At 47.2% G+C, this 12,771-nt stretch overlaps 6 protein-coding genes across 6 annotated transcripts; 4 read left to right on the top strand and 2 right to left on the bottom strand.

The window, feature by feature from the left end:
• Window positions 1-3: 3 nt before the first annotated feature.
• Window positions 4-1,607, bottom strand: BGW36DRAFT_411920 (putative allantoate permease; the record flags this gene model as incomplete). Its single annotated transcript, XM_046219191.1, has 2 exons — window positions 4-1,195; window positions 1,249-1,607. The coding sequence occupies 2 exons, from the start codon at window positions 1,605-1,607 to the stop codon at window positions 4-6; spliced, it is 1,551 nt and encodes a 516-aa protein (XP_046066350.1).
• Window positions 1,608-3,009: 1,402 nt separating this feature from the next.
• BGW36DRAFT_401502 (uncharacterized protein) lies at window positions 3,010-5,748 on the bottom strand (the record flags this gene model as incomplete). Its single annotated transcript, XM_046218752.1, has 13 exons — window positions 3,010-3,723; window positions 3,747-3,850; window positions 3,872-3,961; window positions 3,989-4,211; window positions 4,260-4,262; window positions 4,284-4,302; window positions 4,327-4,699; window positions 4,730-4,898; window positions 4,926-4,968; window positions 5,018-5,114; window positions 5,172-5,199; window positions 5,302-5,463; window positions 5,533-5,748. 13 exons carry the CDS (start codon window positions 5,746-5,748, stop codon window positions 3,010-3,012), a joined length of 2,241 nt encoding a protein of 746 aa, XP_046066349.1.
• A 170-nt stretch (window positions 5,749-5,918) lies between these two features.
• BGW36DRAFT_364793 (uncharacterized protein) lies at window positions 5,919-6,242 on the top strand (the record flags this gene model as incomplete). The annotated part of the gene is made up of 1 exon (XM_046214594.1): window positions 5,919-6,242. The coding sequence occupies one exon, from the start codon at window positions 5,919-5,921 to the stop codon at window positions 6,240-6,242; it is 324 nt and encodes a 107-aa protein (XP_046066348.1).
• Window positions 6,243-7,153: 911 nt separating this feature from the next.
• Window positions 7,154-8,152, top strand: BGW36DRAFT_401501 (uncharacterized protein; the record flags this gene model as incomplete). The annotated part of the gene is made up of 7 exons (XM_046218751.1): window positions 7,154-7,249; window positions 7,279-7,308; window positions 7,339-7,422; window positions 7,462-7,548; window positions 7,617-7,757; window positions 7,800-7,909; window positions 7,972-8,152. The coding sequence occupies 7 exons, from the start codon at window positions 7,154-7,156 to the stop codon at window positions 8,150-8,152; spliced, it is 729 nt and encodes a 242-aa protein (XP_046066347.1).
• An 867-nt stretch (window positions 8,153-9,019) lies between these two features.
• BGW36DRAFT_306883 (putative 3-hydroxyisobutyrate dehydrogenase) lies at window positions 9,020-10,274 on the top strand (the record flags this gene model as incomplete). The annotated part of the gene is made up of 2 exons (XM_046212189.1): window positions 9,020-9,769; window positions 9,834-10,274. The coding sequence occupies 2 exons, from the start codon at window positions 9,020-9,022 to the stop codon at window positions 10,272-10,274; spliced, it is 1,191 nt and encodes a 396-aa protein (XP_046066346.1).
• A 326-nt stretch (window positions 10,275-10,600) lies between these two features.
• Window positions 10,601-12,125, top strand: BGW36DRAFT_273112 (uncharacterized protein; the record flags this gene model as incomplete). The annotated part of the gene is made up of 2 exons (XM_046210163.1): window positions 10,601-11,258; window positions 11,377-12,125. Coding segments are annotated over 2 exons (1,407 nt in total), but the record flags the coding sequence as incomplete, so codon positions are not given.
• Window positions 12,126-12,771: the final 646 nt, after the last annotated feature.

Raw genomic sequence — 12,771 nt, 5'->3', positions numbered from 1 at the left:
TCTTTATAGAACATAACGGAAATTGGGCTGCTCGAAATCCGTGAGATCCAAAAACTCTGTTCCACCAGTCGCATTGGCATTAACGGCAGGTTCGTCCTTCGCTTTGCGGTCTCGACGCCTATTCTCAACAATATTGACCACACGAATGGCCACGAGTGTCAGGGCAGATAATCCATACATGACGGCGACCATCAGTTTGCCATCGTAGTAATTGGGGGCCTGGTTGGACCGGAAGGTCTGGGGACCAATCCAGTTACCGGCGGCATAGGCGAGGATCTGCAGACCGTTGACAGTGGCCTTCTTGGTGTAGCCCAGCGTGTTGTTGGAAATCATCACCATGACAAGGCACCAAGCCGAGCCGGCGGCACCGATGAAATAGTAGCCGATCAGCAGGGCGGCCTTTGCGTGTAAGGGGATGACGATCATCATGATACCACCGATCATGGGGATAAGGATGGCGATGAAGGCGAACAGAGTCCGGTCGAGGAATCGGTCGGACATGTAGGTGAAGAAAAGCTTGCAGGAGATGTCCATGATACCGGTGGGCATGTTTAGCAACAACGATAGCCGTGGCGAGAAGCCGAAAGAGTTGATGACGATGGAGCCAAAAGTGGTGATACCGCCGTTGGGAATGTTCATGAGCAGAGAGAATAGCACGTACAAGTAAGTGCGAGGGTCGCGGAAGGCTTCGAAGAAGTGCGACCACTTCCACTGGCGGCTTCCGATACCCTGGAAATTTCCACGGATGCGGTCAATGGCGATGAGCTTCTCGCGGTGGTTCAGGAACCGAGCGTTGATCTGGTTGTCAGGCATGTACCACAGGTAAAAAAGACCCGTGACGACTGTAGGTAGTCCCAGGACGAGGAATAGAATCTTCCAGGATTCAAGCGCAGCATTATGGACCGCGGACAGTCCATAGGCGATTGGACCGATAAGCAAAAGCGCAACACCGTTGCAGCTAAGCCAGAAGCCCATCCGCTTAGCCTGCTCGTTCTGCTTGTACCAGCAGGAGGTGAAAAGCACAAATGCTGGTGTGACAGTAGCCTCGAACGCACCAAGGAAAAACCGGACAGTAAGAAGGCCGGCATAGTTGTGCGTAAAAACGTGGCACACGAGCACGACACCCCAGAAAGCGATGTTAACTGACGTGTATTTGCCCAAGGGTAGACGACGGAGCAAATATGTGGTCGGAAATCTAGGGAGAATATTAGCTTACATCCACCCTGTAAGGGAATGTTGGTTACTTACTCCCAGAAGATATATCCTGCATAGAAAATGCTGGAGACCCAACTATACTGCTGCGAGTTGGGATCCAGGTGGGTGTCCGTCCGAATTCCCATTAGCGATGCATAGTTTAGAGAAGTTTTGTCGGCGAACTGTATCGCATAGACCCAGCATAGCAACGGCATCAACGCCCAGTCTATCTTGCGCAAGACCTCCTTGCTCTCCGTTTCGGTGTACTCGATAACCTCGCCTTCCGCGAACCGGAGAGCTGGATCAGCATCCTCGACCCTCGAGTCTCTCAGAACCCCTTGCCCGACCTCGGTCATGACTGATTTCAGATCACCCCCATCTGGCCCTGATGAGTCTTTCTTTTCTTCAGGCATAGTTTTAAGATTTCGTGTGCAGAAAGAAGATATGCACCGGGAGATCAAAGTTACCTCGACCGTCAGGACTGGGAGAAGAACTTGAATATGCAATTTTAGATATCAACTGGATGCCACAGCGAGAAACAAGTGTGATATTTGACTCCGCAAAGCCAAGACAATCGAATTTGGACTCCAACAAGAACGACATCACCGTGTGTGGAGATATCGTCTCCGTGAGTACGACCAAGTGGGTTATAACATGGCGGTTGAACTTTAATCGCCTCTTCTGTTCGACCGGTGGAGCTGCGTTATCTGCGGGTGGTGCTCCACCTCCACACCCACTTTCGGGTGTTTGCTCAATCTATCGTCTTTGCAATCGGCTGGTGACGATGGATTTCCGAACATCGTAGGATGCATCCAATCTTCTCGTAAAGTATCTTGCATGTCTGTCCTATCCTATCTGTGAATCGCCGGGGCCGCGCCGCACGACAGCTACTCATGTCGGCAATTGCGCGTGGAGTAGCCTTAATGGGAGCGAGGGTTTATTAGCGAAACAAGTACTAATGTTTCGATGACTCTTGAGATACATGAGGTCATCTTGGCATTGCGTTTTCATCTTCTCAGGGAAATTTAAATGGGCTTTCTGCAGAATGCTCGCCTAACACCTGCTCTGTTCTCAGAGCACGAAAGTTCTCCAGTCCCGAGATAGGAAGATATTCATGATTCGCATGCTTTGTTTTCTCCTTGGTGGTACACTCGGAGGTAAAACCGACTCCTTTACTCTTTCTCAACCCCTTTGTCAAGAGGAGCTAAACTACTTTAAACTAACCCCAAGGCAACCCTACGTATTGTATTGTATGAACAGATGTCTAGTGTATACATAACAAACATTTACATTAATTGTTTCTCTAATACAAGTGATGGTTACTGTTTGATGCCTCATGCACCCCTTCCCGTTCACAGATCTTTGGCTTAGATGACCTCACTAGATTTAGACCACAATATCATCCACACTGATGTTCACTTTCCACAGTTACAATCAAAGCCGAGTATAGGGTGCTAGAACAGATTCCTGCAGACTGGAAAATAATCTAAAGTCCTTGGCAGATGCTTTCATCAGCCGTTTCCAGATTAACATAGGCTCAAATTTAAGAACTCTGGAGGTTCACCACTTCTAAGAGCACTACTATTATACATTATGGTCGGTTGCTCGCAGGTCAATATCCAAATTAAGACAGCGTAGAGGACACCGAGGTTGTTGACAGTATCTAGGGAGAGAGGGGAGAGAAACATATACAAATTGAAATAACTGATTTCAAAGTTTAGTTGAAAAACACCATATCCGCAGCTACCGGGAAGTCCGAGAATTATATCAAGCATCATTATGTTTATAGACGTGAACTAATGTATCTTGACTGCGTCATAACGTCCACTCATCTAGTAAAGCTTTCATACAGGCAGCACCTGTCGCTGCAGCATACGGTTGCCATATTTTATTTTTATGGCTGTCAGCATAATCACACACGACCTTGACGACTAGGCACGGTAAACTATCCCAGACCCCTACACCCTCCATTTCAAAAGCATTTACAATATCCTGCGTAGCGATGAGATCTCTATCTTGTCCAGATTTCATGACTGTATCCCCAGATGCGATAAGACCAAGGTGAATAGTGGGAGAAGGTGTATGTCCCAGGGTAAAGGCAGTCTGAAGCCGCTCGCGTTGAACAAGTTTCTCCTTGTTGCATTTTAATTGATGACACGTTAGATCAAACACTTCATCACAAACTGTTTTATTGGTAGAGTGGGTACAGCTGATGCAAGCAACGGGGTCTTGATGTTTATGCCGATATGTAGACTGAAAGAGCTCATCATGCTCTACCCCTGGATATCGAGCGGCGTCATTGCCAAGGGTCTGGTTGATGGCTTCCAAATATTTCTCCATCTTGCTTCCAATCCGCTTCTGTGCCAAAGTCGTCTTGATTTTCGAAAGGAAACCTCGTATCGCCACGTTAGGCCGACCAAGCCCATCGGTAACAGATGTCTTGCGAAGAAACGCCCCCGGAACTCTTCTGCCAAAGTCGTGCTGCACAATCCCGTCACTGACCACTATATCCCCGAGAAGAATCTCCGCCTGTCCTTTCTTATATGGAACACCGCCACAAATTCCGACCACCAGGCGAGCTTGATGTTCGGGTAGGTTGATCGTATAGAAGAGGCAGCTTGGGATGCAACGCTCTTCCCCATGCCTGGAAGGTGTACTAAAACGGTATGGTGGCGACCCATTCGACCGAGAGTATATGTGTTTGAGTCTCCTGGTGCGTTCTGATGGAGGGTAGAGTCTTCGCAGAACCCATCGAAAAGAACGCTGACTGCATCGACTTCTAGCGGCAAGGCACAGAATATTGCAACCGTGAAATCTGCTTGAAGAGGAGACTCTGAGGCAGTGATAGCCTTGTTTGAAATGTTTTGGTCAGAAAATGTCTCAGTTGTGTTCTCTGTCGGAAGACTTTGGATATCCCAGTCATCTCGGTAGGAGTCGGATAATCTTTTCAATGGGAGGACAATTTTCTCATAGAGAGCATTCTGTCGGGCTCTGATCACGTCTACCTCTCTAGATTGCTGTATTGAAGAGCCACTGAATAGGTCAGGATTGAGTCAGTTATTAACAGCCTCTTCATACATAGAATGTACAGTGTCTTTCAAATTGCTTCTATGGGCTGTTGTCCACGCCCACGTATAGTAATCATTGATCACGGCTTCACTCAAGGGGTAAGGACACTCCTCACTTGTTAAGGGCTGCTTGACGGCAATTTCGATGAGAAGAATCCCTAATGCAAGAATATTTGGATATCGGTGCATGAGATCATTGGCATAATAATAGTCCTTAGACTTTACAATCGCTCGAACCAACTTTGTCCTCAGGTATGGATGTGGTTTTCCCCGACCTGTCAGGCCAGTCCCTTCATTCAATAACTGAATGCTCTCGTGAGTCCACGGTGTGATCATCCACGGAGAATCGTAATATTGCCAGACGGACTTCGCAATAGTATAGGCTAGGTGAGACTTTCCTTTATTGGAGACATGAGGAATCTTTTCAAGCCATTGCCCTAGTGAAAGTCTTTCAAAAGGGGCAATACCACGGCAGGGGTAGGGATCAAGTGGTTCAATAACCTTAAGCACGTTTGATTGGATATAAAAATGAACCGGATTCCCAAGCAGATCGTTGATCAATGTGCAAAATTCTCCCAGTTCTAGTCGCCTCATTCTTTGTGCCACGCGAGAGCGATTTTTTTTCGGCGATAAAGGCTCAAGGGGTGCGATTGTGAACCCTACTTTCTTCCGCTTCTGAATACCAGCCCGCCTGCAAACCTCGGCCCTAAGCGTTAGTCGTATTTGTTGGCCTCATCAAGCGGTTGTTCCCTCACCTTGGAACTATTACATTTGACTCCTTCCACTGTACAAATGATTGAGAATGTGTCGGAGAAAAATAATTGGCTTTAAAGACGAGTTCAAACGAAACATCTTCATCCCCGTTTTAGCTGTCGGTGCTTAGTCGCAGCCGCGTCCATTCCAGGTGACCCGTGCAGCAGCGACACGTAGCATAGGTCTGTAATTGCGTGTAAAGCGTTTCATTCAAATGTCCTGGATATCAAATATCATCGTCATCCTGGTATCCCTCCTCCGTATACAACAGCTCCGTTTCATCTACAGCCAAGCAATCCGGAATTAGGCGTAGAAGGGTGTGGTATTCTGGGGTTTTTAGGACAAAATTGATCAGGATTTCCTGTGTTTCTTTGATGAGAGTCTGTCTGATTTTGCTCGTCGAATCCTTGTAACTACGAATTCTCTTCAGAGCTCGAAATCGATCTGCCTCGTTCAGTGACCTCCGTGGAGTTTGTTAGTGAAAGCTGGTTGATTGAATGCATACAATGACACCCACTGAACATGCTTTGTCGACAATCTCAAATATCTTCAATAGCTTTTGTCGCGCGATTGCTGTCTCACTGATCGATGCTACTTGCTGGGATAGAACGAACAGCTCGCATCCAAGCGTACAATAAACCTTATTACGGGTCTGCAGCCCTATGAGGATAACCTGGTTGCTGATCCACGGTAGAACCTGACAGCCCAAGTCCAGGACATCTTCATCGTCCATGAAGCATAATAAAGGTGAGTCTACGCAGGAAATGATTGAAGTTAAGAGAATGTAAAATCAGGCAAGAAGGAGGTCAGCTAGTGCAGGGTAATTGGCGACCTGCAGAACGGGCTGACCTGGAAACGAGAAAGAGGATGCTGGGTGCAGAGCATCCAGACACGCTGACCAATATGGCCAATCTAGCATCAATATACAAGAAGCAAGGGCGATGGAAAGAAGCTGAAGAGTTGAATGTGCAAGTAATGGAAACGAGAAAAAGGGTGCTGGGTGCAGAGCATTCAGACACGCTGACTAGCATGAACAATCTTGCCTTGACCTGGAAAAGGCAGGGCCGCGGTGCGGAAGCCTTCAACTTAATGGGGGACTGTAAACAGTTACGAACAAAGACTTTAGGCATTGAGCATCCTGATACCATTTCATCATCTACGATATTGACCCGTTGGCAGACGGAGAAGTTGGATATTGATGTGTCAGCAGCTGACAAGGCTGCATAACAGGCGAATCTACTGCTCTTAGGAGTGGAGGATCCCTAGAGCTCTTAACTTAAATTTCAGTTTGGAAAGGTCTAATGAGAAGTATGTGTCAAGGAGTTTGGATAGTTTTTTTTGTCTTGCCCTGTTTTAGGAACCCATATACAAAGTACAACGCTAATCGTAACAACACCAGTATCAGAGAAACAGGAAATATAAAACTTTGTCATGTATATAGCTGTCCGGTACCATACTATACGTCATAGCGCGAACCAGGGTCGCCTCGGAATCGGTCTGAGGGCAGTTTAGTTCCGTTAGCGTAGGGTTTGAGAAAGCACGAAAGAGTGTAAGACCCCGACGCCGGTTTGGCCTTTGAGTGGACGAGCCGATGGCAAAATCCATGGTTTTCCGCTCTCGTCTTCATATGTACCCGTCCCCAAGTTCACTTTCTTCAGGCTCGGATCGCTACTGTATAGTTTTGTGAGTTCAAAGATCGCATCTGGAGGCTATACGTGACAGTCTCGAAGAATGAGGCGCTGGCGGAGCCTATGCTGAAGAGGTCGTAATCCTTTCGCACGAACTTTTTTCTGCCTTAGTTTTTCTTACCAACAAAATGTTTTCACATGTCATGAGGGTCATGTACATCATATTTTAGCTGTGTCCAGTGTCCAGTTTCGTTTACTGTCGGCCGACGATGCGCAGTTGCTCCCCCAATCATATTCGCTGACGTGCTTAGTGTAGCTCAATTCTGCTCTAAATTACAAATATAATGCAAAAGCACAGTAAGAAACACCAAAACCATTCTAGATGGGGGCAATTTTTATCCTCGGCTTCTTTCGTGGATTTATTAATTTAGGTATAGACGAAAGAGTTCAGTATAAAAAACCTCGCCGTTGGGGAATCACTCCCTACGCTTTTCAACCACAGTCATCATCATGACACCAACGAATCCCAGATACGGAGTTTACACGCTCGTAGTGATATTTTTCAGTGAAGACGAGTCGATTGACCTCGAAGGTACAAAGACCCATGTCCAGGACATGGCTGGAGGAGTCGCGAGGCCTTGGTTCTGCTAAGCAGTAAGAGAGAGGTACCTCATCTCTCTCGCGAAGTATGAAAGATGCTAATACGAACGGTTCGCAGCTACCTGATCAATCTTGGTTATTTGAGCCTACAACTGATTGTGGGATGCAGCGCACCCAGCGTGCGGGAGACACTGATATTGATCGCGGATGCCACATAGGCTGGAACAGATTTCGTTCTGGTCTTGCCGCTGGCTTACTGGACCACTTCGACGACGCCTCCAGTCATTGAAGGCTTCTTCAGCACGGTATGCAAGATATAAACGCACTTTCTTAAACATGGGTTAACTGACTGTACAAAAAGAACCCCCTTCAGGTAGCTGAAAACTCTCCCCTGCCTGTCTTGATCTACAACTTCCCTAGTGTTATAGGGGGCATGGACATCAGTTCCGATTCTATAATCCGCCTGGCGCAGAAGAATCCCAACATTTTCGGCGTCAAACTCACCTGTGGTAATGTCAGAAGGCTACAGAGAATCTCCTCCGCCCTACCGACCTAGCCCTTCGCGACATTTGGCGGAAAATTAGGTTTCTTCCTGTCCGCCCTCGTAGCGAGGTCACACAGCATTATCACAGCTCTTGCCAACGTCATGCCACGGACGCATGGTAAGTTCTACAGCTCTACCAGCAGAGGAATCTGAAGGCAGCCCAAGATTTGCAATCCTAGCTCAGCTATGCTGATTGGGCACTGTCCAAAGTTGGCGTGGCAGGCGTCAAGGGAGTGGTATCGCACTATTTTGGTTATGGAACAGCGCAGGGGCGAAGACCGCTAGAACTTACATTAGTCTCGAAGCTTAGTATAGACGCCTTGGAGCGGATACAGCAGCTAATTGATATTGAAAATGGTTTATGACTGCCTGACAGTCTTAGAGTCGCGCTTCTTACGGTGCCTCACCTTTGCACAACAAATTTTGCTCATATATATGAAAGGTCAGGTTTGACATATCAAGCAATGAAACTATTCAAAGAGCCATTTGAATTATTCTCTACCAGTTGAGACTCTACTTGGCGGATTTATCATACATCTTTCTGAAAATCTAGTTAGATCTCACCTTTATTGAGACACTGTAGATATCCATCACAAAGACTGAAGGAAAACATGAGCGACCCCAACTTCTGTTTGCCGAACGACTGATGGTTGGAAAAGGACATCCCGCCACTGGCTGAGACGTCTAAACTTGCACTCCACCGAACATTTGATGCGCCTGCTAACGTATAATTTCTAATGCTAGGTTTCGCGAATTCTGAACACAGTTAATGCGTTGAGTCGGAAAGAAGCTAATCATTGGTTGGGCTAATAGCACCGGAAGTGGAGGTGGAGGTGGAGGTGGAGGTGGCAAATCCACGTTAACAATGGAACTACTGTATAGGGCAAAATAGTCACAGCGTCATTGTGCCATTGGTTATATTCATGTTTGCCGAAATAATTGGAAAGAAATGAGGCATCTATTATGGGAGCACCGGCGTCATCATGACTTTGCCGACAGCGAGGACCGGGAGATGCTTATCCGAAGCCTATGATTTGAGTTATGGAACGCAAAGACGGAAGCTGTGACTGTTGCTTTCTAGGGTTAGAGGTTTTTGTCTCTCTGTGTCAGGATATCGGTTTGGGCAACCCATTGATACAACGGTCTCAGATACGGCTTTGTCACATCTCCCTCAGCACAACATCCACTCGCTACGGTTACTCGGTTTCTGCTCCAGTGCAAAGAGCTCAGCAATGGCGACCAAACCAAATGTCGCGTTCATTGGCTTGGGTGCCATGGGAATGGGCATGGCACTGCATCTGCTCGAAGATGGTTTCCGGGTAAGCGGATTCGATGTCAGCCCTAAGGCGCTGGAGATGTTGGCATCAAAGGGTGGATTTGCCGCATCAAGTCCACAAGAGAGTGCCAGAGACGCTTCGTATATTATCTGTATGGTAGCGAATGCGGAGCAGATCAAGAATGTGCTCTTTGCAGAATCTAGAGGTGCGGTGTTTGGCCTTCCGCACGATGCAATCGTTATTATTTGTTCCACAGTTGCGCCGGCATTCCCACAGGAAGTCCTTAGATTATTCAAAGAGGATTTTCAAAGACCAGATATCAGAGTGGTGGATTGCCCTGTATCTGGGGGAACCGTACGCGCTGCTCAAGGTACATTGACCATCCTGTCCTCTGGATCTTCAGCGACTCTAAAGGACACCAAACCGATCCTGGAATCGATGTCAGAATGCCTCTACGAGATCAAAGGAGGACTGGGCGCGGCAAACAAAGTCAAACTCATCAACCAACAGCTTGCGGGCATTCATATTGCCATATCAGCAGAGGCGATGGGACTGGCTGCTACTCTGGGCTTGAATACGAAGCACTTGTATGAAAGCGTCCTGGGTACTTCGGCGCACAGTTGGATGTTTGAGAACCGAGTTCCTCATATGCTAGCGGATGATTGGACACCATACTCCGCGCTCGGTATTTTTGTGAAAGACATGGTAAGTTTTTGACTTGCAGCGCCGCCACGATGAATTTGGACAGCAGATCTGACCGAACCCTTAGGGAATCGTAACTTCGGAAGGTCTCAATCGGAAATTCCCGCTATTCCTTGCATCAACTGCAGAACAGTTATATCTCCTTGGTGCACAAATGGAATATGAGCGGGAAGATGACTCCGGCGTTGTCCGAGTGTTTCTCCCCAAGAGTCCATCTTTAGTTTCGGATAGCAAATCAACCCAGATGGACGTTTCGCAATTTGCTGGAGCCTACAAGCTGATCCATCAATTGCTGGAAATAGTTCACACTGCAGCAGCGATTGAGGCTGTCGCACTAGGTATCAATCTCGGCTTGCAGGCTAGTGAGCTAATTTCAATTATCTCTAATGCGGCTGGTGTAAGCGAATCCTTCAAAGTCGTGGCGCCAAAAGCCGTGCTTGGAGATTTTACTTCCGGCTGCACCATCGCACAGACTCGGGACACGCTGGTAAGCCTGCTTTACATGTAGATTGCGCCGGGGTAACTGACACGCCATGATAGGAAGAAATCATCGTTCTGGCTAAAACGTACAAATATCCCCATCATCTCATCGCCAGCACACATCAATTGTATGAGTTAGCTATAGCTCAGGGTCTGGAAGCTGAGGGCGAGGCGGCACTATTTAAGATATGGTTTCCTTCGTCTGGGTGGACTTCACAAAGCAACACATTGGAACCCACAAGATACAACTCACTATCACTCTCGCAGACTCTAACAACATTACCAAAATTCACGTGCAGCACCAATAACTTGCTCGGAAGAATCCAAGATCATCTACAAAATGAGCCCGACCTTGTGCTCGTCGTGCTCGATGACGATCCAACAGGAACGCAAACATGTCATGACATAAATGTCCTAACAATGTGGGATGTTGATACTTTAACCACGGAATTTCGCACTGGATCAAAAGGTTTCTTCGTTTTAACAAACAGTCGTGCCTTATCGTCTAACGAAGCTCGAGAATTGCTCAGTGAGATACTGCGAAACGTCTCAACAGCTGCATCGTCAACCGGCAAAAAGTTCGAAATTGTCCTTCGTGGAGATTCCACTCTGCGAGGCCACTTTTTGGAAGAGATTGAATCGCATATTGACACCATTGGCTCACCTGACGCATGGATTATCACCCCCTTTTTTGAGCAAGGTGGACGTGTCACAATTGAAGATGTCCACTACGTAATTGATAAAGATGCGCTTGTGCCAGTAGCAAACACGCCGTTTGCCGCGGACAAAACTTTCGGGTTTAAATCATCGAATCTTGTTGAATACGTGCGCGAGAAAGCTGGGAGACGCTTCTCCGACAAAGACATTATCTCCGTCACATTGGAGGATATTCGACAAGGAGGCGTAACAGAAGTAGCCAAGAAGTTACTTGCAGTGCCTAAAGGCGGTGTAGTGATCCTGAATGCAGTTCAGGAAGAGGACATGAACTTGTTTTGCTTGGGCTTGTTGAAAGGTATGATACTGGATCGCCCACATTCTTGTGGTATCCATGTTCTTCTCGAGGGATTTCTATCCAACCTGCTTACTACGTGCACATTCATGGGAATTTCATTTGCTAACCAGTGCCTCAGTGCAGAGCAACCATAACCGCCGTTTCGGCTATCGATCGGGTGCATCTTTTGTATCAAGTCGTCTCGGCATTCCATGCAAAGATATTATTTTGCCCCAACAATTACCGACTTTCGAAACCGCTAGCCAACCTGGAGGGCTCATAGTGGCGGGATCATACGTTCCGAAATCGACGGAACAGCTCCAATCATTGACAAAACGTCGTGGCGAAAAGTTGATGGTGATCACGGTTGAAGTGCCGGCTCTGTTGACAGAATCTCAAAAATACCCTGACAGTTTAACCATGCTAGAGAATTCTATCAGTATCCGGGCGATTATTGAAAAGGTCTCAGCAACACTAAAAGCTGGCAAAGATGTCTTGGTCATGACGAGTCGGGATCTTGTCACGACAGACACCGTGGAGTCATCATCTTCTCTGACACCACAAGGGGCGACAAATCTAGACATCAATAACTTGGTCGCAAACTCTCTAGTTCACATCATCCGTAACCTGATTATTCGTCCTCGATATCTCCTCGCTAAAGGAGGCGTGACATCCTCCGATGCCGCGACAGCTGGAATGGGCATTAAGCGCGCGCGGGTGCTGGGTCAAGCAGCACCAGGAGTACCAATTTGGTGGTGCGAAAAGGAAGAGGACTTGCGGAGCATAAGCGAAGGCGGGCGAGAGGTCAAGTGGATCGAGCTTCCACTAATTGTTTTCCCAGGAAATGTGGGAAACGAGGATACCTTGGCCCAAGTGGTGGAACGATGGGCAATTTGACCGATAACTATAGCCGTCTGTGAGTGTTGTGGAGTGATGCGATGCGGGAAGTACATATTTATATCTATTGGTGCTATGGCCGAAAAAGTTAAAGTTTTATTAGCTTCAATGTTATCGGGGTATAGGATTTCCTTCCCCGAGTAGGAAGGAATAGTAGTAGCATATTGCAAACAACTGAATTATGTCGTCTAGTTTGTTGCTCCAAGCAAGTCTGGCTGAAAATTACGGTATCAACCATGACGTCGTATTATCCGCTGAACCTAAAATATATTGGGCGCAGTGTCTATTCACGGTTTTCGAATATTGCGTTTCCAAAAGTAATTTAGCACATGGAAATGAGAAGTCATTCCCGACTTTTGAGAGAATTGGGTCTTGTCGGTTTCGTCACGAATCTCATGCCAAGCCCGTATCCAAATACTCTACCAGATGTTAACTAGTTAATGAACCCGAAAGCCAACGGAAACCGGCACATTTTGTTGTTGAGTAATGTCACCAGTGCGTACAAAGTTTAAATGCAATGTATCTAACAGGACGCCAGCGATAGATTCCCGTTGCGGTTAGCGTGTGGATGACCGAGCACTCGCGGCCGAGATAAGGTGGCCGACGGCAATATCTGTTTTTACACACCTCTGAGGAA

This window comes from Talaromyces proteolyticus, assembly GCF_021365285.1.
Source record: "Talaromyces proteolyticus strain PMI_201 chromosome Unknown BGW36scaffold_14, whole genome shotgun sequence".
NCBI classification, from domain to species: Eukaryota; Fungi; Ascomycota; class Eurotiomycetes; order Eurotiales; family Trichocomaceae; genus Talaromyces; species Talaromyces proteolyticus.
The sequence above is the reverse complement of the archived record's forward strand: the minus strand, read 5'-3'. Positions and strand labels throughout refer to the sequence as shown.